Genomic DNA, 24,556 nt, shown 5'->3' with positions numbered 1-24,556 from the left:
AAGGCTGGTGGCTCTGAGTGTGAGGGTGGAGGATCCCTGCTGTGGCTGTACAATCCAGTCATCTCATTTGTTCTCTTCACGTTTGTTTAGGCTTCATCAAAGCAAAACCCAGCAAGTTTTTAAGGCTGTTTTATCCACCGAGGTGTCTTTCCTTTCTCTCTGAGGCAGTTGTAGATTTTCACAAAACCTTTGAAGGAAGTCTCAGATGAAACCCAGAGCAGTGAAACCAGTGTGATGAAGTGTGCTTGGGTGCTTGGGTTGGATGTGTCTGTTGCTTTTGGTGAGGCAGCTTAGAAAAGCCCAGCACCTTTGCACAGGCAAACCCTAAAGACGTTTTGAAAAACCTTTAATTTTAATTGTTTTCATTTAAAGGATGTGACTTGGCAAGAACCTGTCAGTTGGTCAGGTCCATCCTCCTGCCTGGACACATTTCTGGCTGCTGGGGGTGGAATTTGTGGCATTGCCCCTCTGGTAGTGGGCTCCCATCCCAGTGGCACATCCACTGGCTGGGAGAGCCTCCTCCTGAATGAAGGTGTTGGGATATCTTCTGCGAGGGGTTCGCAGCTAATTGGTACAATCAATATTTGTTTTGCAAATGCAATTGGAGGGAAAGAGGGATTGAGAGCGCCAGAAATTCAATTGACCTGTAAGAACAGATACGGTGTAAAGGGAATCCTTCCCCTGCCAAGCAAATATTTAGAAAGGAGAAGCAATAAAATGAATAAGCAACAAAGTAATATCCTGCCTCCACGGCCGAGGGAGGCTGCTGGGAAGGGCTGCTGCCCCCGATGCTGAGATAACCCTGAGCAGACGAGTGGCAGGAACCCGTTTCCTAGAGAAAGCATGTTTGCTTTTGCCATCCAATTCATCAAAAGCTCATCCTGCTGCCTTGACAGCGCTGGGACCTGTCTCAGGTAGCCTGGCAAGCTGGGCACTGCCCCTGCAGCTATGACTGTGGCATTAACCCAGTGGTGGCACAGGGGACAGGGGTGTCCCAGCACCCTTGGCTCCTCTTGTAGGGGTCTCTGCTCTTTGCTGCCATGTCCCTGCTCAGCCTTCTCTGGTGATGAGAACACACTGGGAGGGCTGTGGGTGCTGTGGGATATGTGGGAAAGGGCATCAATAGTTCCTGCCTGGAAGGACATTCTGGTGCCTCTGCACTCCTTGGTGTGAAAATCCAAATTGTTAAGGGGGAAAAAAAAGAGAAAATACATGTTTTTTTAGATCAAAAAGCTTCAGAAAAATATTTTAGGTCAGGAGTGGTGAGATGGCATCCAGCCAGGGCTTTGGCTGGATGGAGCAAAGCACCCGAGTCCCTCTTTGCCAGATGGCTCAGCATCCCTGGGCACAGCCCTGCAGTGTGACTTGAACTTAGGCTCATGGCTGAATTTAAAAATCTCTGTGTAAAGCTAAGATTTTTCAGAAAAAAATACCTCATGCACACATATATGTGTACATGTATATGTACACACATATATATATGTATATATTTTCATACATATATATGTGTATAAAAATAAAATAAACAGAGCAAGTATAAAATAGAGCAAGTAGAACAAAGGAAAATAATTTTATGGGGAAGCTCTTAACCAGCTCCATTGCTGAGCATCTTCAGGCCACTTTGGAGCCTTTGGAGCATTGGAACATCTTCCCCCAGTGATGGATATGGACCCTTCTGATAGGTGTCAGGATCTGAGGTGTCGTGTCATTTACTGGCATGAGTTAGAGCCTTTTCAGGGGGATACTGGAATCACCTTGAAATGCATTCACTACACAGAAATGAAAAAGAGGTTTGGATTTGCATTGGTGGATTACTGAATTTTCAAGAGAGCAGTGGCTAAAAACGTGAACTTCCTCAGACTGAAGAGAAAAAAGCTCTAGAGAAGCTCAAGGAAATTTTGAACTCTTAATAGTCAAATTTTTCCAAGGTTTTATTGCTCTTATTGTAGGACTGAGCCCCTCTAGGATGCTCTGTACCTCCCAGAAGCTGATGCTCAGGCCCACGAAAGGCAGAGCTCTGATTTTCCACATGTGAGATGTCATTTTGGGATCAGGTCTCTTGGAGGGATCACAGAGGATGAGCTGCTGGACTGGCTCTGCCTCTGCATCCACAGACTACTGATGGCATGGAACCATCATCTGTTATCTCATCCCTGTCTCAAGTGCCACGAGGCTGAAAAACACACCCCAAACATTTGTTTCTCCCAAAACCCCATCCTGAGAGCACACCAGGAGAGAGCAGCAACATGAGCTCAGCAGAGCTAGGAAGGCGGGGGGGAAAAAAAGATGGCTTAAATTTAATGTCTTTTCAGACGAGTATTTCCACTCATTCCAGAGCATATTCCTCTGGCATTTCCAGCACGCTTGTTTAGCCGAGTAGTTAACAAACTTCATGGAAACACATGTTATAGTGCTCTCTAGTGCACGGAGCTATGTATGAAGGATGATTCTTCTGAGATATCTCCATGCGAGCGCAGCTTTTGCTCCGGAGCAGCCCGTTAGCCGCAGCAGCTGCTTCCCATTGTGGAGATGCTGCTGAGGGGAGGAAAAAACCCAACCCAACAAACCCTGAACCCCATCCCAACAACTTGACAACACACGCAGATGATATTTATGCAAAACCCTGCGCGAGGGTGAGGGAAATAAAAGATAAGGCAAGAAATAAGCGGGGCGGGAGAGCGCTATCTCCCTGCCGGCAGCGCCCGGTGCGCTCTCGCCGATCTCTGTTTGCCGAGCTGCTCCGAAGCAGCTGCTCCCTGTGTCCAAGTGAGTTTACTCTGTTTGGCTTTTATACAGCCGAGCGATTTTTATGGCCACCGGAGCGCCGGGAAGCTCCACAGGATATTGGCCGCCTCCTAATGAGAATTTGCCGCGTCGGCACGTCGGCGCAAACACCCCTGGTGAATGTCAAACGCCTGGGAAACGGCAGCTCCCGCAGCCCCATCCCTGGATGCTCCCAGAGCCCTTGGGGGGAACGTGGGGTTTCTGTTTAATAAAGGGAAAGGCAAGCCTTGATTGTAGCCTAGGAGACTCGGGAGCAGTCGAGGCTCCCGGCTGGACCCGGTGCACCCGCACTGGCCTCAGTGGGGATGCTCCAGGAAAGCCTCGCAAGGCCGGGGAGCCCTGGGGGATTTGGGATTTGGGGGGTCCTAAAGGTGAGGTTGGACTTGTGGGTCCAGGCAGGTGTTGAACTCAGTCCCCTGGATTTGCCTGATCCCTTTTTGAACCTGTTGGTACAAGGTGGAGGTGAATTTGTGGCATCACAAGGGAGTTGGGGCTGGAAAGGACTGGAAATCTTCTCATTTCTTCTGCTTGGAGCATGGCTCACTTGCATGTGGATCATGTTGTTCAGGGCTGGAACCAGTAAAGAATTGGCTGTGCCCAAGGAATGAGATTTCTGTTTGATCGGAATGCTCTATCTTTCCTTTGTTGTTGTTTTTTTTTGTTTGTTTGTTTTGTATAACTCTCCATTTGAAAATCTGAATGGAAAATAGAAAGGTTTAATTTTGGTTTGTGTCTGTATTCATTTTCCATCACAGGAGGTTTAAAAAAAAAATCAGAAACAAATATAATGACTTGCAAGAGGAGTACATTAATCTGGAGCAGAATGAAAATAACTCCTTCCCCCACGGTGGTACAGCATGTCAAAAAACCAGTGTGTGTGTAAAATCCCCAAGGGGGTAAGAAAGCCAACCTTCAGGAGGTTTCAGCCAGGATATCTTTTTCTTGGAAAACAAACAAAAAAAAGAACAGTTTTTGAGATCTTCACATTTTTATCCACAAAATGAATGACATGAACAGCGTTTCCTTCTCTCCTGGTTATTCCTGCCCCGCTCACAAAGCCAGCCAAATTGGGGTGGTGGCGGCAGCAATGGCACATCCTCCTGCTCCTGGTGACTTTGCTTTTCCATCATTTGCCTCTCCATTAATCTCAGTACAAACAAAGGCTCTGAAGAGACAAGCTGAAAAGCTCCTGGGGGTACGTTTAAATCAGTCCTTTCTAATAATGTCTGTCGACCTCTCTGTGGAAGCACTGCTCCCCAAGGAAAGGACACAGAGCTGCGGCAGCGTGCTGAAATATGGTGGGGTGTAATTAATTCTGACCTCTGGCTCCCGCTCACTCACTCTCAATATTAAATTTGACTAGTGATATTGTGGTTTTTCAATTATCCTTGTTTTCTTGGGGGCATGGGGAGGGATGAGGGGGGTCGCTGCTCAAAATTCAGCTTGGTGGGAGATGCATCGCTTGGATGCAGGACGGCTGGGCTGTGGGCTGGATGGGATTGATCCTTGGGTTGGCTTCACTGGGATGGCATTTGGGCCTGGACGTGGTGTTGTGTGTGCCTCTCCCCCTCCTACCTGTGCCTCTAAAACCTGGTGCTTCCTCGTCAGTGCTGGGATGGGACCAAGTCCCTGTCTGATGCTACATGCTGTTGTTGAGGGTGGGGGGACACAAAAAAAATGGGTCTTTAGGGAAATGGGGAGGAAAATCAGCTTCTTGGTCTTGGCCTTCTGGCCTTGCTCAGGAGATCACTTTCTGGCCGTTCCTGCCATTGAGCAGAGGATTTTTTATCAGGCTCCTGGCTGCTGTAGGACCTTGTTGGTGAAAGTCTTATTAGTGTGCCCTTGATCAGAAATAGAGCAACACAGAACAGCCTTGGAAGATGTGCACTTGCTCCACCTTTTACTTGGACACGGGGAGGGCTGCTGGTGTGTTTTGGCAGTGGCTGCTCACTGGGAAGGCTTCGTTTGTCTGTTTACTTAACCCCATCACTGTAGCAGCAGTGCCCCTGCTGTGGTCTCTGGAGGGTCCGGGAGGTGTTAAGTGACCACTTTTGGACCCCATCCAGGAGTCAGGGGCAAAGGTGCCCTTTCCTGGGAAAGCTTGGATGGTGCCCATGTAGCAGAAGGAGGGTTGAACAGCCCAGCATCAACCCCCTCTCCTCTGCTGCCCCCCTTTCCTCTCTGCCACAGCTCCCCAGCATGTCCCTCATCACCGGTGTCCTCTGGGGGGAACATGGGACCTGCTCATGGGACCGGTGCTTGCATCAGAGCAGCTCCTTCAGGGATGCTCCAGTAGAACACTAATGCACAGACCCCATAATTTAACCTCTTCAAAGCCTCTGGGTCCGTGGATGGGGCTGCCCTCTCCTCTGCACCTCGTCCATCCCCAGTACTGGCTCTGCCTTTGAGAGCAAGCTGTGCTGTTTGGCATCTTCTGCCATGATGGGCTCTCTGAGAATGCATGGCACAGTGGGATGCTGGATGGGGTAGAACCACTGGGTTAGGACCCTGAGAGAGCTGGGTTAGGTGAAAAAAAGGCCAAAAATAGGACTCTCAGGCTTCTCCTCTTTTCCTCGCTCTCCTGGCCTCTCGGAGCACACAGCCACCAGCCAGGGGAATCAGTGATTCACCAGGGGTGAATCTGCCAGAGGACAAATCTGGGCTTTTTGGGCTCCCTGTTCCCTGTTGGCAGCAGCAGCTCAGCTGAACCCCGGGGAGAGCTTGCACCCCAGGGCCATGGGGCGAGCTCGCATCAGCCCCTGGGGTGAAATAAGCCCGTTTCAGCTCGGTTGCCATGTCCCCTCAAAGTGTTGGAAGATGCATTCAGGCAGCAGGAATGAGAAGGGCTTGAGCCTGGGGGGGAGGGAAGAGAAGGGAAATTAAAGAAGAGGAAAAAAAAAAGGAAAACGCCACTTGCTGCAGAGCGAGCGAATTCTCCAATAAACCTGAATCTGCTGAGAATACATTTTACAAACATGCAGCGAAGTTGGCTGCTTTTGTTTGGGCGTTTGTTAAGCATTAACTAAAGAATGCCATGGTCCAGCCTGCTCGGTGTGAAACCTAATTCTCCCCCTTTCTGGAGCCATGGCATGGAGTGCTCAATTTTTTTCTCTCTGTAGGACTGCAGCCTTCTGGTACTCCAGCCAAAAAACACTCATATTTTAGCAAGCTTAGCCCCGGCCCCGTTGCCAGGCAGTAAAGCGAACACTTGTCCGCCTCGGGGGGGAGGGAGCTGGGAGACGGGGAAGGGTCAGGAGAAGAGCCCCGGGGAAAACATCCCTGCTCTGTCCCACCAGAGAGCTTGGGGTGCACAGGGAGGGAAGTGAGGGTGGCTGCGGGAGCTTTCCTCCATCAGCTTGGAAGCCTGGAGACACAGTGTGGGTTTGGAGGTGATCCTTGGTGTGGAGTTGCCCTCTGGATTGTGCTCCCCATGCCCAGTATGTGCCAGCCTGCTCTCCACAGCACTGAGATGGACTCAGCTCTTTCTGAGTCGCTGCCATGGTGCCAGCACCCCTCCTGCCAGGGCCAAGGATCCACAGGGTGCCCCATGGCTGCAGCTGGGGGATGCCCTCACTGTCACCATCCCCTTCCTGACTGGCCGTGGTCCATGCCCTCTGCCCCCTCCTGTGGCTCTGTGAGGGTCGGAGCAGGGACAGGGTGACGTGAGCCCAGCAGCAGCAGGGCAGTTGCTCATTCCCAAGCCACGGGTGCAGGGTTGACAGCAAAGTGGCATTTTTCCACTGCCGGCCTCTCGAGGACCCGGTGCTGATGTCCCCCCTTGCAGCGAGTGGCAGTGGGTGAGAAGATGACCATGTGCCAAGATAACTCAATCTGGTGTCCTCACTCCCTTTGGCTCATTGCTGGCACTCACTGCCAGCCTCCTCCTGCCCCCCTTGGGCTGTGCATGGCTCTGGGCTCATCCCCACACCAGGATCGTGGCCTTGGTGGGATTCATCATCTGGAGATGGCTCTGAGTGGCCAGGCTGGAGCTCCCAGTACCTCCTGACAGGTTGGTCAGTGCCAGTTTAGTATTTTCTTGTGGGTCTGTGCCCTTCAGCAGAGAAAATTTTAAATTCTCAGCACCCAGGATTCCAACAAATCAGGATCTGTGATTTGTTGGAATCCTGGGTGCTGCGAATTTGTTGATCACAACGTGGGGTGAGTGGGGCAGGTCTGTGCACAGGTGTGTTGGAAAACCCAACATCCCTGTGGATGCTGCCCCTGTGGGCTGGCTCAGGAGCTGCCCCTGCCCCTCTCACCACATCCCTGGTGCAGGCAGGGAGGGAAGCAGAGCTGCCTCACCAACGCAACGCTCGGCGATTGCGGTTTGTCCGTCAGGATTTAATATCGGCGTGCCCGCCTCGGGAGGCTCCGCGGGGCCGCGTTTGCATGCGGGGCACGCAGACAGACAGCAGCCGGGAAGCGCCCGTCAATCACGGCCCCTTTCAGCCTGTCACCTCCACGGGAAGGGGGAAAGAGGAGCTGCTGGCTCTGCTGGGAAACGGGGCTGCCCATGCTGCACCCCAGCCATCGCAGGGCATGCGGGTGCAGCATCCCAGAGGTGGCTTTGGCCATATTTTTTAGGTTTTGGTGATGCCGCGTGGATGGGAAACTCCAGATGAGAGGTCTGGGGTGCTTTGTTGGGAAGGAGGAATGGCACGGAGAAGTGGGGCTGCATCCTGGGGGAAACGCCTAATGCTGCCAGAAATGTTGCGCTTTTGGAAATGCCCAAATATTTTGCTTCAAAACAGGATGAAAATGATATACAGATGAATACAATGCAAATACAAGATTTTCCTTGAAAGGCACCACCAGTCCCTTTCAGCTTCAAAACTGCAGGTTGTCATTTCAAAAGAGACCTAAACTTAAACAACCCAACAAACCACCAAACAACAAAACAAAACAAAACAAAACAAAACAGCCCCCAAGAATAGGAATATTTTTGAGATCAGACACAAAAGGCTATGTGTGGTGATAGAAATTGCTCACTTCACTATCTTTTTGTTCCAGTTCCTCCTAAAGTTGAGCATGTTGGTTTTATTTGCAAATAGTCACTGTCAGTGCTTCAGTGAGGTGTTTACTGAGCTGCTGGTGGCAGCCTGGTTCTCCACCAAGCATCCCTGGCCAGCTTCCCACCTGGCTAAACAAACCCAGTGCTGCCAGTCAGGCCCGACTTAACTTTGGAACCCCAGCTTATGGAGGGCAAAAGAAACCCCTACTGAGAATTAAAGCATCCCTAAAATGCTATAAATGAAGCAGGAGAGAACTGGGCATGCAGCTGAAGGTCCCAGAGATGGAGGAAAACCTCTGTGGAACCAGGCTGGTGTGTCTCACTCAGGCTAAAATGTTAAATTAATTGCTAGAGTCTGGATCTCAAGGGTCCAGGCTGATCTCAGGGGAGTTGAAACACCAGCAAGACCCTTTGCTCTCTCTCCATTACTAACTGTGCCAGATTGTGTTTTTAATGCCTGTGACTTTTTAGTGCCTGAGGTCTCAGTTTATTGTGTGTTTGTAAGGAGCTCTTTTAGGTTTCATACTGTGGAGGAGGTTTTATGAGGATTTCTCTGCAGCTCACGTTGCCCAGGGATGGGGGAGTCCTGCACTGGGCAGTGAAAGACACCTGGACTGAATGGCTTCCCTCAGTGGGAGCTGCTTTGGAAATAAAGTCATTTATTCAGCAACCAAGGAATGGCTTAAGTCTCTGATATCAGGCAGCCATTTACCAAAATCTCACACCTTCCTGCTGTGCAGCACGCTTTGGGCTTGGAAACATCCACTGCTGGGGTGGTGCTGCTGTGCCTGGTTGGCAAAGGTTTGTGGCTCTCTAATAAGTACCTGGGAAACAAATTTTGGGCACATTTATTCCTGGAGATTAGACGGCAGTAATGTAATATCTTATCAATATTTTATTACTGAGAGCAGTTGGTAATCCCAACAGGTAGGGCTTAAACATCATTTAAACAGGATGGGAATGTGTTGCCAGACGAATACAAATAGCCTCCACTTTGACATAAAAGAGACATAATTAAAGATGAAGTGACTACAGAAATATTAATGCAAGCCAGTGTATGTCTGAGCTGGAACAAGAAAAAATGACCCTTCAGAAGGGATGCTTTCAAGGGAATGCACAGCCCCCTCTTCCCAGGGCAGTCACAAGGATGTTGGAAGTACACCTTAGGGACAGGCAGCTGTAGGTAAACCTGGGGAATTGAAGCTGAATGTAGAAAAATAAAAGCTACTAATGGCAATTTGAACTCCCTAACCTTTTTATTTGATGATTTCCCACTTTCTGTGGTGATGACAAAAGCTTTATAACACCCCTTTCCTACTTCTTTGGGAATGCCACGTTTTGCTGAGCTTGCCCAGGATTTGGCTGGCAAGAGGAGAGTGTTGCACCAGACCCTTGTGCTTGCCAACACTGTTTGGGGAAAACCTGGGAGGAAATAGGCACGTTTTCAAACAATCCCTATTTTCTGATGGTTTTCCTGTGAGGGTTTTGCATATATCTGGTCCTCTGCTTGTCAGAACGGGGCTGATTCAGCACATTTCCTATGTGGGTTTTGTGATAGCTAAAAAAAAAAGGGGGAGTTGAAAGCTCGGAGGTAACCTCTGCAGGATGTGTGCTGACTTTTGACTTCTCTTTCTGGGCCAAAGTCACCAAGACAGGGGAATAATAATGTCCAGTTCCCACAGATATTTCGGACAAGACTGGGTAAACAGTGGGTTTTTTTCTATGTGATGTCCGAGCCAAGAACTCAAATATCTGAGTGTGGCAAAGAGGTTCTGGTTTGATACCTTCAAAAATCTCTGTTGGTCATCCCATTTACTGAAAATATCTGGCCCTAAGGTTAATTCTAGGTGCCCCCAAGTCCTCTGAAGCCAACACTGATGCTGCCACCTCTGCTCCTCTCACCTCAGTTTTCCCCAGCTGTAAATCATTGTTCATTCTCAGTAAGGACATTTAAACTGGGAGAGAGAAAAGCTCTGTTCCAACCTAAAGTGTTATTGCTGTTGTTGTTATTATTATTGGCTTTTAAGTCTAGAGCCAGAGCCTTGAAACCTGGGAACAGTTTAATTAGGGATGCCTCAAACGCTGTCACATCAATGTCAAGGAACAAGCTGAGCTTTTCCTTTTCCTTTTGACACATCAAGTCTTCAGTCTGGCACTGGCCTTAACCCCAGATTTGCTGTCCTGGAGATTTTTATGATATATCAGACATTCCTGATGTGTTTCTGATTTCTGTGATATTTTATTTATTATTAAATTCCTGATTTTTAGACATTCCTGATGTGTTTCTGATTTTTATGCGGTGATATTTATTATTAAGTTCCTGATTTTTATGATATATTAGACATTCCTGATGTGTTTCTGATTTCTGTGATGATATTTATTATGAAATTCCTGATTTTTATGATACATTAGACATTCCTGTGTGTCCATTCCTGTGCAAGTGGGGATGGGGTGACCCAGGCCAGAGGGATGGGGTAGTTTGTGGGTGAGGGAGGGTGGGGATGCTTTCTGCTGGTGCTCGTGGAGAGACACAGATGAGCTCCCTGACCCCAATGCTGCCTCCAGCATCTCCTTGGGTCTCAGCATGAGCCGGAGGGAGGTGACAATGGGGAGTTGGCTTGATGGAACTGGTGTGGAGCTGGTGCTGTCCTGTGGTGGTGATAGCTGGGCTGTTTGGTTTGATACCTTTGTTTTCTGGGTGTTGGGTTCTTCATCACTTCCCACATTTATGGAAAGCTTGACAGAACCCATGTGGAGCTGGTGCTGTCCTGTGGTGGTGGTAGCTGGGCTGTTGGGTTTGATACCTTTGTTTTCTGGGTGTTGGGTTCTTCATCACTTCCCACATTTATGGAAAGCTTGACAGAACCCATGTGGAGCTGGTGCTGTCCTGTGGTGGTGGTAGCTGGGCTGTTGGGTTTGATACTTTTATTTTCTGGCTGTTGGGTTCTTCATCACTTGACCACATGTATGGTAAGCTTTATAGAACCCATGTGGAGCTGGTGCTGTCCTGTGGTGGTGGTAGCTGGGCTGTTGGGTTTGATACTTTTATTTTCTGGCTGTTGGGTTCTTCATCACTTGACCACATGTATGGAAAGCATGGTAGACCTCCTGTGAAGCTGGTGCTGTCCTGTGGTGGTGGTACCTGGGCTCTTTGGTTTGATACTTTTATTTTCTCGTGTTGGGTTCTTCATCACTTGACCACATTTACGGTAAGCACTTGGTGAGCCCCAAAACTGGAAAAGTTGGCCCAAAAACAGCACTGATGTTGACTATGGAAAGCTTTATAGAACCCATGTGGAGCTGGTGCTGTCCTGTGGTGGTGGTACCTGGGCTCTTTGGTTTGATACTTTTATTTTCTCGTGTTGGGTTCTTCATCACTTGACCACACATATGGTAAGCTTGACAGAACTCGTGTGGAGCTGGTGCTGTCCTGTGGTGGTGGTTCCTGGGCTGTTTGGTTTGATACTTTTATTTTCTGGGTGTTGGGTTCTTCATCACTTGACCACATTTACGGTAAGCACCTGGTAAGCCCCAAAACTGCTGAAGTTGACCCAAAAGCAGCACTGACGTTGAGTAACTAAAGTTGACCCCACTGGCACTGGATGAGTGTGCAGCACCGAGAGCACGTCCCCTGTCACTGCGCAGTGCCATCACCGCTGTCCCCAGCCCCTCAGTGCTCCAAGGGGGTGACACGGCGCCGCTGTGCTGATCCATCTCCCCACCCCGGCTCCCCCATGCCCTGTCCCAGCCCCACGGGGTGTCACGGCAGGCTGTCCTCTCGCTTGTCCCGCAGGCTGTTCGCGGTGAAGTGCGCGGGCTGCCTGGAGGCCATCGCGCCCAGCGAGCTGGTGATGCGCGCCCAGAAGAGCGTCTACCACCTGCACTGCTTCTGCTGCTGCGTCTGCGAGCGGCGCCTGCAGAAGGGCGACGAGTTCGTGCTGAAGGAGGGGCAGCTCCTCTGTAAGGGCGACTACGAGAAGGAGCGGGAGCTGCTGAGCTTGGTGAGCCCGGCTCTGTCAGATTCTGGTAAGGGGCCGCCCGCGCCCGGCGTCTCCCTGGCTGGTCCCGCTCCCAAGCCCCTCGGGGGTCTTGGTTTGGGCTCGCTGCCCTGAACTTCTGAGGGGATGAGCTCTGTAAGATCCTCCAGGCTCCTCTGTGGTGAGGGCTTGAGCAGGGAGCTCAGCAGTGAGGGGCTGCAGGGCTGGAGGATGCTCTGTGACCATCCCACCTCACAAGGCTCATTTCTGGAGGGGTTTGTGCTCCTGGCCTGTGCAGAGCACCAGCATGCCACCCAAGGGGTGTGCAGCTTCCCCAGATGGGGCAGGGAGAGCTGGCCACTGACTAAACCTTGGGCTAAACCTTTGTTCCTCCCCTGTGCCTCAGTGTCCCTGCCTGTCCCTGTTCCTGTCCCTGCAAAGGCTGAGAACGAGAAGGGAGCTGCTTCTGCCATAGTCACCCCTTTTAATAACAAGGGGAAACTGAGGCACAAGCTGATACATGAGCTGGCAGCAGGGAGTCTGCAAACCTTGTGTCCCCAGCAGCTTCTGAGGCAGCTGATGGGCGGAACCAGCCTGCTGACCCATCATGGGGACACTGTGGGGACACTGCAGAGCCGAGGGGGCCGCAGGAGAGGTGGCCCTGTGGCTGGAAGTGGGCAGGGGGCCAGCATCCTGCTCCAGCCAGGGTGTCACAGTCACATTAGGTTGCTCAGAGCATCAGACCAGCATTAAAAAATGTTATCTGCAGTCAATGCAAATTAAACCTGAATGTTTCCCAGGAAGACAAGTTTAGTGAGAAAGCCCAGTGCTGGGGACTGGGAGGATGGAAATGATCTGATGATCAGCTAGCCAAAATCCTCAGGATAACACCATCCCCACAGAGCCCTGCTCCTCACCAGTCTCTCAGTTCCCCTTAAAATCCCTCACTGGGGAAAAGTGTGCTTTGTGGAGGGAAAGGATTTACCTTTGAAATTCTCTGCTCTGGAAAAGACTGCCAGCAGCTGTGGTGGGAGGGCAAACGGGGCTGTCTTTTCCCTGCTGGAGCAAAGCACTGGATAAAAAAAAAGTAAAAATCAAGATTAGGAGTGTGTTGATAAGGTGTGAAACACGGACACAACAAAGCCTGGTGCTCTCTGTCACTGGAGTGCTGTAACTGGGAAAAGATTTGTGAAGGGATGGGGATGGTTTTCATAGATAGGGAGCAAAAATTGCCCAAAGCCTGTATTTCTCTTTAATATTGAGCTCCTCTGCAGCAAAAGCCCGTCTGTCTTGCAGCACTGGCTGTGTGGGTTCTGTGTGAGCCCTGCAACCCTGCTTGCTCAGGCCAAAAAACTCCTTCCTCCTTGCAATTAACAGTGTTTAAAAATCAGAGTGAGTCCATGGGAGGAGGTGGCTGGGGGGAGCTGGTGAGTGGTGGTCCTGCACTGGAGGAACTGAAGAGGCAGGAGTGCAGGAGGATCCAGCCCACTGGCACTGCCTCTTCCCTTAGCCCTGGGAAAGTCCTTAACTGATTGAAGAATTACTATTTTTTCCTTTGGGATATACAAACCCTTTTCAGTTAAAATAGGAACCAATGAGGAGATGTCACGCGGAAGAGAAAGCAGCTCAGCCACAATGGTTTGGGTTTGTTCCTAGTGGGGAAAAAGGGCATTTGGGGAAAGGTTGGGGAGCTTTTCCTCCCCAGCGACTCATCAGCCTGTGGTCCAGCCCCAGTGCCAGCAGCTCCGGCCAAACCAAGAGCCTCAGCTTAGCAAAAACCTCCAGGGGAAAAACTTATTTTGGTGGAAACTCCAGCTGAGACCTGAGGGATGTGAAGGGCCAGTGTGGGAGTCAAAAGGGCAAGGCAACCCCTTGGCTGATGAGAAACCTAACCCAAAGCCCCTGACATGGCCTGGCAGGCTCTGACTGGGGGGTCCCAGCCCTTGCCATCTCCCCACAGACCCCATAGCTTGTCCCCACCACCATCCCTGTCTGCTTCTGCTGGCTCCCAGCTGTGTTGCGTGGCTCTGGGGACAGTGACACAGCAGGGACCAGCCCAGGTACACATCCCTGGTGGATGCTCAGTGCGTGCTGGCTTCTCCTGCCCCCAGTGCCGTGCCAGGAGATGCAGGGTGCTGTCCCCTCTCGGGATGCCCCTCACCAGCAGCATGTGATGAGCTCCTCCAGCCTCTTCCCTGTCCCTCCCCGGCTGCTTTGAAGCCCCCCAGGCTCTCTCCCTCCCTCCCCCCGGCCGCCGCACACCAAGGGCCACTTTATGAGAAAGCGCAGATAAAAAGCGAGCCATATGTTGTCTGTAATCTCCCAAACCCTCGCTTCAATTACTGCCTCCCCCGAGCCTCCGCCGCCCAGCCTAAGTAAACAAGCCCCTCTGAAAGAGGACCCTGCTTTCCAATTAAAAACGTCCTAACGTTTCTGCTCTCCCTAAATCCTCCCGAGCGAGGAATGTCCTGGCCCCGGCGGCGGGATGTGGGCCCGGCGGGTCGGAGCGGGGGCACGCCGCACAATATCCACAATATCCACAATATCCATCGCCCCGGCCCCTTCCCAGGTGACGTCAGGGCAGCCCCAGACACTCATTAATTTCTCCCCCCTCCTCAGTGGGGAAAGGCTTGAAAGGGAGAGTTAATTAAAAGTAATAACCCGCCAAATCCGGCTTCACTTTTCCTTCTTTCCCTTTGACACTGGGAGGGATTTGGGGAGCAGGTGTTGGCGGGGGGAGGGCTTGGAGAGGCTGCTCTGAGCGGGTTTTCCCCCTTGGAGGGGGTTTTGAGCATCATGGACCTGATGGAGCCCATGAGCCTGTGGCTCTGCCGTGCTGGGCTCTGCTCCTCCTGGGCTGGAGGGGAGTGGGGAGCTGACCTCATGCTCGGGTGCAGACGGGTTCAGGCACCAGTTGACATTTCTTCTCCCACGATTTGTAAAAAGGGCTACCTTTCCATCCAAAATTAAACTCCTTCAGCATTCAGGAGAGCCAGCAGGGGCCTGGCACTGGGAAGGAAGCAGCAGCAGCAGCTCCTGCTCAGCCCCATCAGCCACCAGAGGCTCCACAGCTTGGGCCTGCCCTCATCAGGGGTCTTACACCTGCTCCAGTGTGGCATCCCTCAGCTGGGACGTGCAAGGAAACATCAGTCTGTCCTTCCTGTTGGTGTGGGAGTGTCATGGGGGTGCTGTGAGTAGGAAGGGAGCTGGAGCAGAGCAAGGCTGTGGTTCCCAGGGCCAGACCCAGCTCCTGGCTCTTTGGGGACTGCCAGCACCAAGAGCTCTCCCTGCCCACTAACAGGGAAGGTTTCCTGGCTGGAGCCCAGGAGAGAGCCCAGTAGTGTGGAGAGGAGAGGTAACTGGTGCCTGAGAGCATTCTTGCTGCTCCTCTGGGATCTTTGCCTCCCCTCTCCCTGGAGATCTGCTCCCGCCTTTCCCCATTCCCACCTGGGCTGGCGTTGGATTGAAACTTTCCTGCTGTGGGGTTTGACCTGGCCTGTTTTCCCCATGAATTACCCAGAGCCAGGCTCACACTCCCTGGTACATCCCAGAGCCACGGCAGCCCTGGGATGGACTTGGGCCAAGCACAGCCTTGCAGAGCCTGCATCCGTATCCAGCCAGCACCTCAGCTCCATTAGCCCTTCCCAGATGAACACTGGAGGAGCTTTCTGGAAAAGGCTGTCAGTGATTTATAGCTAGCCAGGGGGAAGGTGCTGTCAAACCTGCATCACAGCCCTTCCCACGTGGGCTGAGCAAGCAAGGTCATCAGCAGGGGAGGTGCAGTAAGTGAGGAGAGCTGGGAAGAGGCACTGTCCACTTTCCCGGGGAAGCACATCACAGTGAGTACCTGAGGGGTGGAGGCTGAAAAACCCTGGGTTTCTGTCCATGGAGATTTAAAACTCCACAGAAAGAAGGAAATAACAGGCAGAAAGGTGCCCCTTATATGTATGAATAAAAGTCTGTGCTCTGAAGGGAGTTGTCCTCCATGGTAGAGCAGGTCAGGAGGTGTTTGTGAGGGGTTCTTGAGGGGTTCTAACACGTTGCCCTCTTTGAGCATCCCTGCTCACCCATCCCCCTGACCTCCCCAGCCTGGTCTGCCTGGGAAGAGGGACCCAACCTCTGTCTCCACCTGCCCCCAGGGGCACAGTGGTCCCTGACAACTGCTGGCCCCTCAGCTGGATGATGTGACCTGTCTGTCTCTGTCCAGACGTGTCCCCAGCTGTGGCCTGGCTGGAGATTCCTGTGAAGCAGGCAGAGATCTGGCTCTGGTCAAGGAAAATCAGGTGTCCCAGGGTTTCACATTGCAGCTGCTCAGACTGTTGGGGAAAAGAAGAACCCAAAAACACATCTGCTGGCTGAGCAGTCACAGACTTCAAGTGCCAGTAGCTCTCCCCCACTCCCAAACCTCAGCTTCTCACATACTCAGAACAGGATCCCCACCAACACCAGCTTGTTCTAAATCTCTCAGATTATTCTGACCATGCTGGAGATGGTGTGTGCCGCCTGTTTTCTGTAAAGGACCTGCTTTTTTTTCATCCTTAGGCAAAAGTGATGATGAGGACAGCATCTGCAAGCTGGGCCAGGCCTCGGGGAAGGGCGCTGAGGACGGGAAGGATCACAAACGGCCCAAGAGGCCACGGACCATCCTGACCACGCAGCAGCGGAGGGCGTTCAAGGCGTCCTTTGAGGTCTCCTCCAAGCCCTGCAGGAAGGTACGGGGAGAAGAGCCCACGCCCAGCTCTTGGGGATGTCCTGGGTGCTGAGCATGGCCTTGCCCTGGCTGATCTGACCCTTCCTGAAGTCCCCCTGGAATGCTGAGTGGGCTGAGAGATGCCGCTGTCGCTTTTCTCTCCAGGTGCGGGAGACACTGGCGGCAGAGACGGGGCTGAGTGTCCGTGTGGTGCAGGTCTGGTTCCAGAACCAGCGAGCAAAGGTGGGTGCCAGGGGTGCCAGCACCCATTGCCGGGGCTCCCTCCCTCCTGGCTTTGGCCAGGGGATGATTTCGTTCTGTTTTTTTCCCTTTCCTCTCTCCAGATGAAGAAGCTCGCCAGGAGGCAGCAGCAGCAGCAGCAGGACCAGCAGAACACACAGCGCCTGAGCTCAGGTACCCCCTCACAATTCGGGTTTCCCCATCTCCCAGCCCTCTCCAGGCTTCGCAGCAAAGCTCAGCCACCCAAAAAAAATGAGCCAATGACTTGATCTTATCTTGATGTTATCTTGCAGCCCAGTCGAACGGCGGCGGCGGCGGCGCGGGGCTGGAGGGGATGCTGAACCCCTACACGGCGCTGCCCCCGCCGCAGCAGCTGCTGGGCATGGAGCAGAGTGTCTACGGCTCCGACCCCTTCCGGCAGGGGCTCACCCCGCCCCAGATGCCCGGAGACCACATGCACCCCTACGGTAGGGCTCTGGGGATGCTCTCTTCTCCTTTGAAGAGATGCTGGGTTGTGGCGGGGTCCCCTCATCCCCAGAAGCCTTGTGTTACTAATGCCTTTTTCAGGCTTAACTAAAAACAGAGGCCAGACAAAGTTAAAAGAATAACAGCAGATATTTACTGGAGGGACTTTAGGTACATTAAGGCAGTCAAAAGCCTCCCCAAGGGGCTACACCCAAGATGGACAATGGTCACGAGTTTTTCAGACAATTATAAGTTTGGTCCATTTACATATCAGCGGTTAATCCTCCAATTACAGGTTCAGGTAATGAAGACATTTACCCGCAGTTTGCTCCTCCCCAATTTTATTTTGTTTACACTCTTTGGGGTCTGAAGCTGTGGGGTGTCCTTGAGTTTCAGGCCCAAAGGAATTGTTTGACCAAAATGTGAAGACAGCAGCTGACACTCTGTATGGAGTTCAGAGTTACAACTAAAGCAGTACCGGATTTGAAAAACACAAAAGCTAAAATCCTAAGGCATCCCTACAAAATCTGGGGGCACCAGGCACTGTGGAGGTGCTGGAGCAGGCTCTGAACCCCTCCTGTCCCTTCCTTGCTTCCCAAGGTGCCGAGCCCCTCTTCCACGACCTGGACAGCGACGATACCTCACTGAGCAACCTGGGGGACTGCTTCCTCGGCACAGCAGATGCAGGGCCACTCCAGGCACGAGTGGGAAACCCCATCGACCACCTGTACTCCATGCAGAACTCCTACTTCACCTCCTGAGCCCAGCGTGGTCCCCCCAGGAGGGGCCGCGGAGCTCCCGGGGTTGGGAGGGAGGGCAGCAGCTCTGCTGGGATGCCGTCAAATAATGTTGTAGCTTGGGATTCCCAAGGAGCGAGTTAAGTTATGGGTTGCATAGTTTCATGTTTCTCTTAGGAGCCTAGGATTAGGGACAGGAGTGGTTTTTGCAGCTGGCTGGTGGATTTTCAAATTTCAGACGGGGACACGAATTTCTCGTTTCGGCAGGGAGAGGGGGATTATCCTTGTAGGAGCATCCCAGTGCTGTATCCCACCTTTAGAAAGAGCAAACTGCTGATCTTCATGGGGAAAGCCTGCAGCATCAGCTGGGCTTTGAAATCTGAAAAGCTGACAACGCTCTGCGGAAACACGAGGGGAAAATGTCGCTGCAGGGTTTGGTTTTTTCCCCACTCTGTTCCCTCAACCAGTTTGAGTGCCTGCTGCTTAAACATAGGGACTTTTGAGATAGATGTTCCCATGTGAATATAGAGAGCTAGAAACCCCTAGCATTGTCCCTGTCCCCGAGGATGGGGCTGTGTGTGTGGATGTGTGTGTGTGTGGGCACGCGCGTGTGTGCGTGCAGAGCCGTGTGGCTGGGAGTGCTGCACTGCACGGCCACACCTGCCAGATTGTATCAACAAAAAGTTTATTTCTAAGTCTATCAGAAATTTACTGTACAGCAAAAGTAACTTTATTTTCAGTGTGAACCATATTTAAGGAAATACTCAATGCACTTAAGTTATAAGAGGAAATAATTTTACTTTTTATAAACGTTATGTTTAGGTTGCAAAAGCCCAGTGGTGGGGAAGGAACATCAGTTCATTTCAGGCAACAGGTTTGGGTTTTGGGGTTGGTTATTTTCCGTGTTCTCAGGTTGCCCCACTGATTTTGAGGTGCCGTTGAAACACAGAGCAGAGCTGGGTCCAGAAACCTGCTTTTTGCCAGCAGACTGATGTGGGCAGCGTGGTGGCCAGCTCCTGTCCCCACTGCTGGACGTGTCCAGGAGGTCAGCGTGGGTGGACGTGCTGGAGCTGGTGGACATCCCAGCCCATTGGGGCTCAGCCATGCTTCTCCACATCCCCTTTCCCTTCCCCAGCAGGTCCCAGCCTGCCTCCACCAGCGACCCCATCCCATATCCTCCAGTCTGGGTGCTAGGCCGGTGTGAGCTGGTGTCCTGGCACTGGGAAACGCTGCAGCCCAAGCCCCCACCCCTCAGGGGAAGCGGAAAGGAGGGACAGCCCTGCCTTTCCCTGCGGGAATCTGGGGGAAGTTCTCCTTGGGGTGGAGCCTTCAGGTGGCCCTCACCCCATCCCCACTCTCGTTTTCATGCGTTGTGTCCTTTTGTGCTGCTGTTCACAAGCGATGTAAGCGACAACCCGTAGAGACGTGCAAGTGACTGTGAGGCTGAAAACACTGGCTGGTCGCCGCCGTCCGGTCTGACACTGAATGTAGCAGGGTCTGGAGATGGCTGACCCGGCGGGAGATGCTGACAGCACTGTCAGAAATCACGCACCGAGATGAAATTTAAAAAAAGACAAAAAAAAGAAAATTCTCTGTTAAAGAAAAAAAAAAAAGAAAAAGAAAAAAAAGAAAAAGCCTGGTGTTTTCTTGCGTGGTTGTGTCCTCTTGACTGGGAGAGGGAAGGGTTTGAGGTGTCTCCGAAGGAAGCAAGGTCTTGGGTAGGGTGGAGTGAGAAGGTTTTGCTTGGTGAGTTTTTGATATCAAATATCAAATATTCACAGAATGATAGACCCCATCACAGTGTGGGCTTAAAAGACCATCCAGTTCCAACCCCCTGCCATGAACATCAGAGAGAGAAAACACAATCCTGCCCATGGCAGGCAGTTGGAACTGGATGGTCTTTTAAGTCCGCACCGTGATGGGGTCTATGATTCTGTGAATATTTGATATCAAAACCTGGGATGGTGGAAGGTGTCGCTGCCTGTTGCCACACCTTCCACCATCCCAGGTTGCTCCAAGCCCCATCCAGCCTGGCCTTGAACACTTCCAGGGGTGGAGCATCTGCAGCTTCTCTGAGCAAACTGGGCTGGGGCCTCATCATATTCTGTGGTCTGGGAGTAAACTGGCCCCTGGAGTGTCCTCTGTGGCCAACAGACAGATTGGTGGGTCTGGAAGGTGAGACAGCTGTCTCTGACCCCCACCCAAGGTGGCAGAGAGAGCTTGCTGGGGGTCTTCACCAAGCTCTCACCTGGACTAGCAGTTCATGAGCCCCAGCCCTCCATGTTAGGACCATGAGCAGCTCCATGTTAGGACTGCCTTAGAGCTATGGGTGGGTGTTTCCCAAAGGGAATTGCTCTTACCACAGCTCCCAGACACAGAGAGGTTCCAGAAATATGCCAGCAAATGGGGATCCACATTTTCTGAGTTGTTCAAAACAAGGTGTGCTCCTTCCTGCCCATCGTCCTTCCTGTTCTACAGCTCCTGTGCTAGGAAAAGTTTTCTAATTCCAACCTGCAAAAAAAAAAAAAATCTAAAATGGCGTGACTGTAAGAAGAAAACTTGTTATTTTTATTTCCTAAGTTGTGAAATAAAGAGCAGCCCAAGAACAGCCTGGATGCCTGGGCTGGTTTGAGGTTTTGCTGTGTCTCAAGACAGCAGCAGAGATAGGGGTTGGTGGACAGGTTGGTGGAATTATAGCTTGAGGTTTCTCTAACACCAGGCTTGGTGGTCTTGGAGAAATACTTGGCTGGTGAAAAGAGGGCAGATCTGGATTATAGGGGGTGTGGAGGAGCTGCTGTGGCCCATGAAACCAGCATGATTTGTGGGATCAGCTCTATGCAGTGGCTGGGTTGACACCACCCAGGCTTGCAATGTAAAAAGAGTTTTCCCTTAATGGTTATTAAAACTGGCTCAAAAATTCCTCTCAGTTGGATACGTCTTAAAACTTCATGTTTAAATTTGTGGGGGTTTATTATTCATGTTTTAAAGATAAAAGGTTTGTCTTCCCCACCTACAGCTGTTTCCTGTTTGAAAAAATGCTCAGGTGCATCAGTCTGGTTTTTCATCAGCCCAGCTGCCAATTTACACTTGCTAAATTGCTTCCCCCAAATAAAAACCCCCATGTCATGCAGACTGGTTGCCTACTTTTAAAATTTAGCAAAAATGTAATGACATCCTATAATAACAGTCTCTGTGTATACAATTATTATATAGAGCATGTCATTTTGGGAAAGGATCAGGATTATGGACATGGGCAGATTTTTGTCAAACAAAATCAGGAGAATTCATGGTTTTAAACCTGTTCCTCTGTCAGTTGGCCCAAGTGCTTGACACAGGCCGAACATGAGCCCAGTTTGCAATCTTGCCATGGAGTAGCAGATGTGGGTCCTCCTGTCATCTGGATTTCATATCCTCCTGCTCCTTATTTCAGGGTGTGGATGGATCCTGCCAAAGCAAAACTGGCTGGGCCTTATCTTCTGCAGGTGGTGGAGTCATTGCATGGCAGGTGACAGGCTAGGTGGGCTGTCAGGTGTCCCTTGCTTTGTCCCCCTGGGATGTCCTTTTGTGGGGCTGCTTTGCCATGCTGTGCCCCATGTCCGAGCCCACTCTCAGCTGGGGAGTGGCTCCATGGGACAGGTGATACCTCCTTGTCAAAGGCAGGAAGAAAAGAGCAAGGCCTGAGGTGAAAACAGGTTCCACCTTGCTCTCCAAGGCAAGGGCAATGCCAGGAACGGGTTGGGAGCTGACCTTTGTGTCTCTAGTGGCTCCAAACAAAGCTGCTTCTGTTCAGGCACTGCTCAGTGGCCAAGGAGAGATCAAGTCAGAGATTACTTGTCAGTTGAGGACACTGATTAGATGATACTGATAGGCAGCCAGCTCTGAGTGATATTATGTTGATTAACTTGCTCTTTGTGAATGGACAGCTCAGGAGCTCGTGGCAGATGCAGCCTGGAAGGAAAATCAAAATGGCATTGGCCAGTGCTGGCTGGGTTTGCAGCTGGATATTTGAGTCTTGGTGGTGTTTTTAGGTATTTGTTGGAGACTTGTAGTACACAGATATAGAAACTGGAGCAAGCAACCTTCCTGGAAGGATGTGACCTTGCTGTCTAGGAAAATCACCTCCAGTGAAGGGCTGGAGCCCTGCCTTGCCCTGAGTGGCCTGGCTCAGCATGTAACTGCAGACAGCAGAGCTGTGCTGGCTCCCTCAGCTGGCTGTGGGCAGGAGGAACCCCCAAACCCAGCAAACATCCTGGTGCAGATGCTGTGGGCAGGAGGAACCCCCAAACCCAGCAAACATCCTGGTACAGATGCTGGGGACACACCCAGGTGGGAAGCCCGGGTCAGGGCCACCTCTGCAGCCTCTTGCTGCCCTGGGAGTTTGGGGGCTGCTTTCTGGTGTGATGTGGGCATGTCCTAGGAGAGGAGAACCTGCAGGAGAATTTCTCATGTGTCCACACCTATGGGTCATCTCTCTGCATGCAAGAGGTGGAGAGGGCCCAAATCCCAAGGAGCCCATAGGCAGGGTCCTTTCCTGGAACTGTATGAGAGGTGACAAATTCCGGGGGTGGTTTTTTTGGTGGGTTTGGTTTGGTTTGGTTTGGTGGTTTGTTTTTTTTTGGGGTTTTTTTTTGTTTTTTGTTTTTTTGTTTTGTTTTGTTTTGGGGTTTTTTGGGTTTTTCTGGGTTTTTTTAAATTATTTTTTTATTTTTTGGAAAATGCCAAAGCTTTTGTTGTTCCTGTCACCTTTCCAGTGTGAAATAATTTGCCAGATGTTTGGTACCTACACTGACACTCTTCTGGGCACTAAATGTCACCCATCATTAGAAAACGCTTGTCTTGTGACACACGATAGGGCTCAAACCACTGAGGACCAGTGCCTTGGCTTTATGGCAGGTCTGTGAGCAAGATCCCAGGTAACACCAGCTGTCCAGAGCTGTTACTTGCATTTGCTACATTTTTTCTTCCACTGCTGGTCATCTGCATGGAAAATTTATTTGAAAAAGGAGCAAAAAGACTCTTTATAAAATGGCGAAGTCTTGCGAAGGAAAGGCAAGAAAAGGGTTAGAAGCTCCTCGGGTGTAAAAAGGTGAATAACAGCTGCTTATCTTGTTGGAGATCAGACCAAATTCTTGTCTCCATTCCTCTAAGTGGCAACTGTGTTGGCCATGAAAAGGTTATCTTGTTAGCTGCAGACCTCCTAGACACCGGCGTGGAGGCTGACATGTGCTTGCCTGATTGGCAGGTCTAAGTTCACAGGCTGAGGACGAGCGTATCCAACTGCAAACCATGTCAAAACACTCTGAGTGATCAAATACCCACGGCACTTTCGGTGAGCAGCAGCAGATTCCCACCGCCCCGGGCCCTGGGAGCTGCTGCTGCAGAGGAGGGATCAGATTTCTCCTGTGATGACCCCGAGAACAGGGGGCTCATTCAGAGGGATGCCTGCTGGGCTGGATCACGGTCTCTGGATTCACAGGAGGTGAATCCCTGTGGTAAAGGGATGGGGAACCCTTAGTGAACCCCAGAAGGCACTGCCCTACAGCCCTGTTGGTTTGGTGGCTTCGAGTGGGGTGAAGAGCCCCATCCAGTTGCTCCTAACCAATGTTATTTAGGACTCTCAGAGCCCCCAGACAAGACCAGTGCTCTGGAGAGCTGAGCTTTGGCATCTCAGCTCTGGCTGGCCCCCAGCAGCTCTGGCTCTCTCACCTCTGCTCCTTGCAGTGCAGATGCAATAGTATCTGCCTGGGAGAGGAGGGGCTGTGCAGGGAGGTATCCACCAAGCCTTTAGGCTTTTTCTGCACATTCCCAAGAGCATCTGCGAGGAAACAAGTCTGTGCTCAACACCAGCTCAGAATAATGTGCGAGCACGGAGAGCCCCGAGGCTGTGCACGAGAGAGCGAGGAGGAGAAGGGAAACAGTGAGCAGCCCTGCTCAAAGAGGCAGCGACTGCCTGGAAAATGCAGCATGAGATCATGGAACTGGAGATGCAGCGTAACACCTGTGCCTTGGGTGGCTGCTGGTGTTGTCCTGACAACCTCACACTGCTGTCCCAGGCTTGGAGGGCTTGGCTCTGCAGCCGAGTGCGTGGAGGTATTTGGGAAGTAACTGGAGAGCCCCTGAGGAGCCTGGGGAGAGGAGGCTGGTGAAACTCTTCCAAGAGGATTAGCTGGAGCCTGCCAGAAGCTATAACTGACTGTTGGCTGCTCTGTCTCCTCCTGGAGTAGGCGGAGGGGTGAGGAAGGAGCGGTGACATCCCAGCAGAAGACCTGGGGGCTGGGGCACATGGAGCCTAATCCCATGGGGCCAAAACTGCTTTTTCAACAAAGGCTGGGGTGTCAGAGCTGGAGACAGGATGGGAAGCTCAGGCAGGACAGAGATAAAAAAGGGATGTTAGCTGGGAGCAGGGAGGTTGGGGAAGAGGAGGTGGTCACTTCCCTGTAAGACAAAAGCAGCAAGCCCCACCATGGCTGACTAGGAGGCCTAAGCAGAGGCACCATGAACCACCTGAAAGCCCGTTTGGATCCTCAGATTTAAGAAACGGGGCCAATTCTCAGCAGCAGCTGGCTGAGCCTGGCCAGCCATGTGCAAGCAGTGGCAGGGAAGGGGAGCAGCGTGGCTGGGGTTTGGCCAGTGGCATTCCCATGTCAGGCTG

The 24,556-nt window shown here is 51.6% G+C and overlaps 1 protein-coding gene across 1 annotated transcript in view; it reads left to right on the top strand.

Moving 5' to 3' along the window:
- The window catches only part of LMX1A (LIM homeobox transcription factor 1 alpha), a 42,080-nt gene extending 24,152 nt beyond the window's left edge, over nt 1-17,928 (top strand). Inside the window, exons 4-9 of the mRNA XM_039730288.1 lie at nt 11,589-11,821; nt 16,315-16,484; nt 16,628-16,705; nt 16,807-16,876; nt 16,996-17,169; nt 17,768-17,928. Coding sequence (XP_039586222.1) covers nt 11,589-11,821; nt 16,315-16,484; nt 16,628-16,705; nt 16,807-16,876; nt 16,996-17,169; nt 17,768-17,928 — 886 coding nt within the window. The remainder of the gene's footprint in view (nt 1-11,588; nt 11,822-16,314; nt 16,485-16,627; nt 16,706-16,806; nt 16,877-16,995; nt 17,170-17,767) is intronic.
- Nucleotides 17,929-24,556: the final 6,628 nt, after the last annotated feature.

This window comes from Passer montanus, unplaced genomic scaffold, assembly GCF_014805655.1.
Source record: "Passer montanus isolate IOZ18808 unplaced genomic scaffold, ASM1480565v1 scaffold71, whole genome shotgun sequence".
NCBI classification, from domain to species: Eukaryota; Metazoa; Chordata; class Aves; order Passeriformes; family Passeridae; genus Passer; species Passer montanus.
Note: the sequence above shows the minus strand (reverse complement) of the source record. Positions and strands in the feature narration are given on the sequence as shown.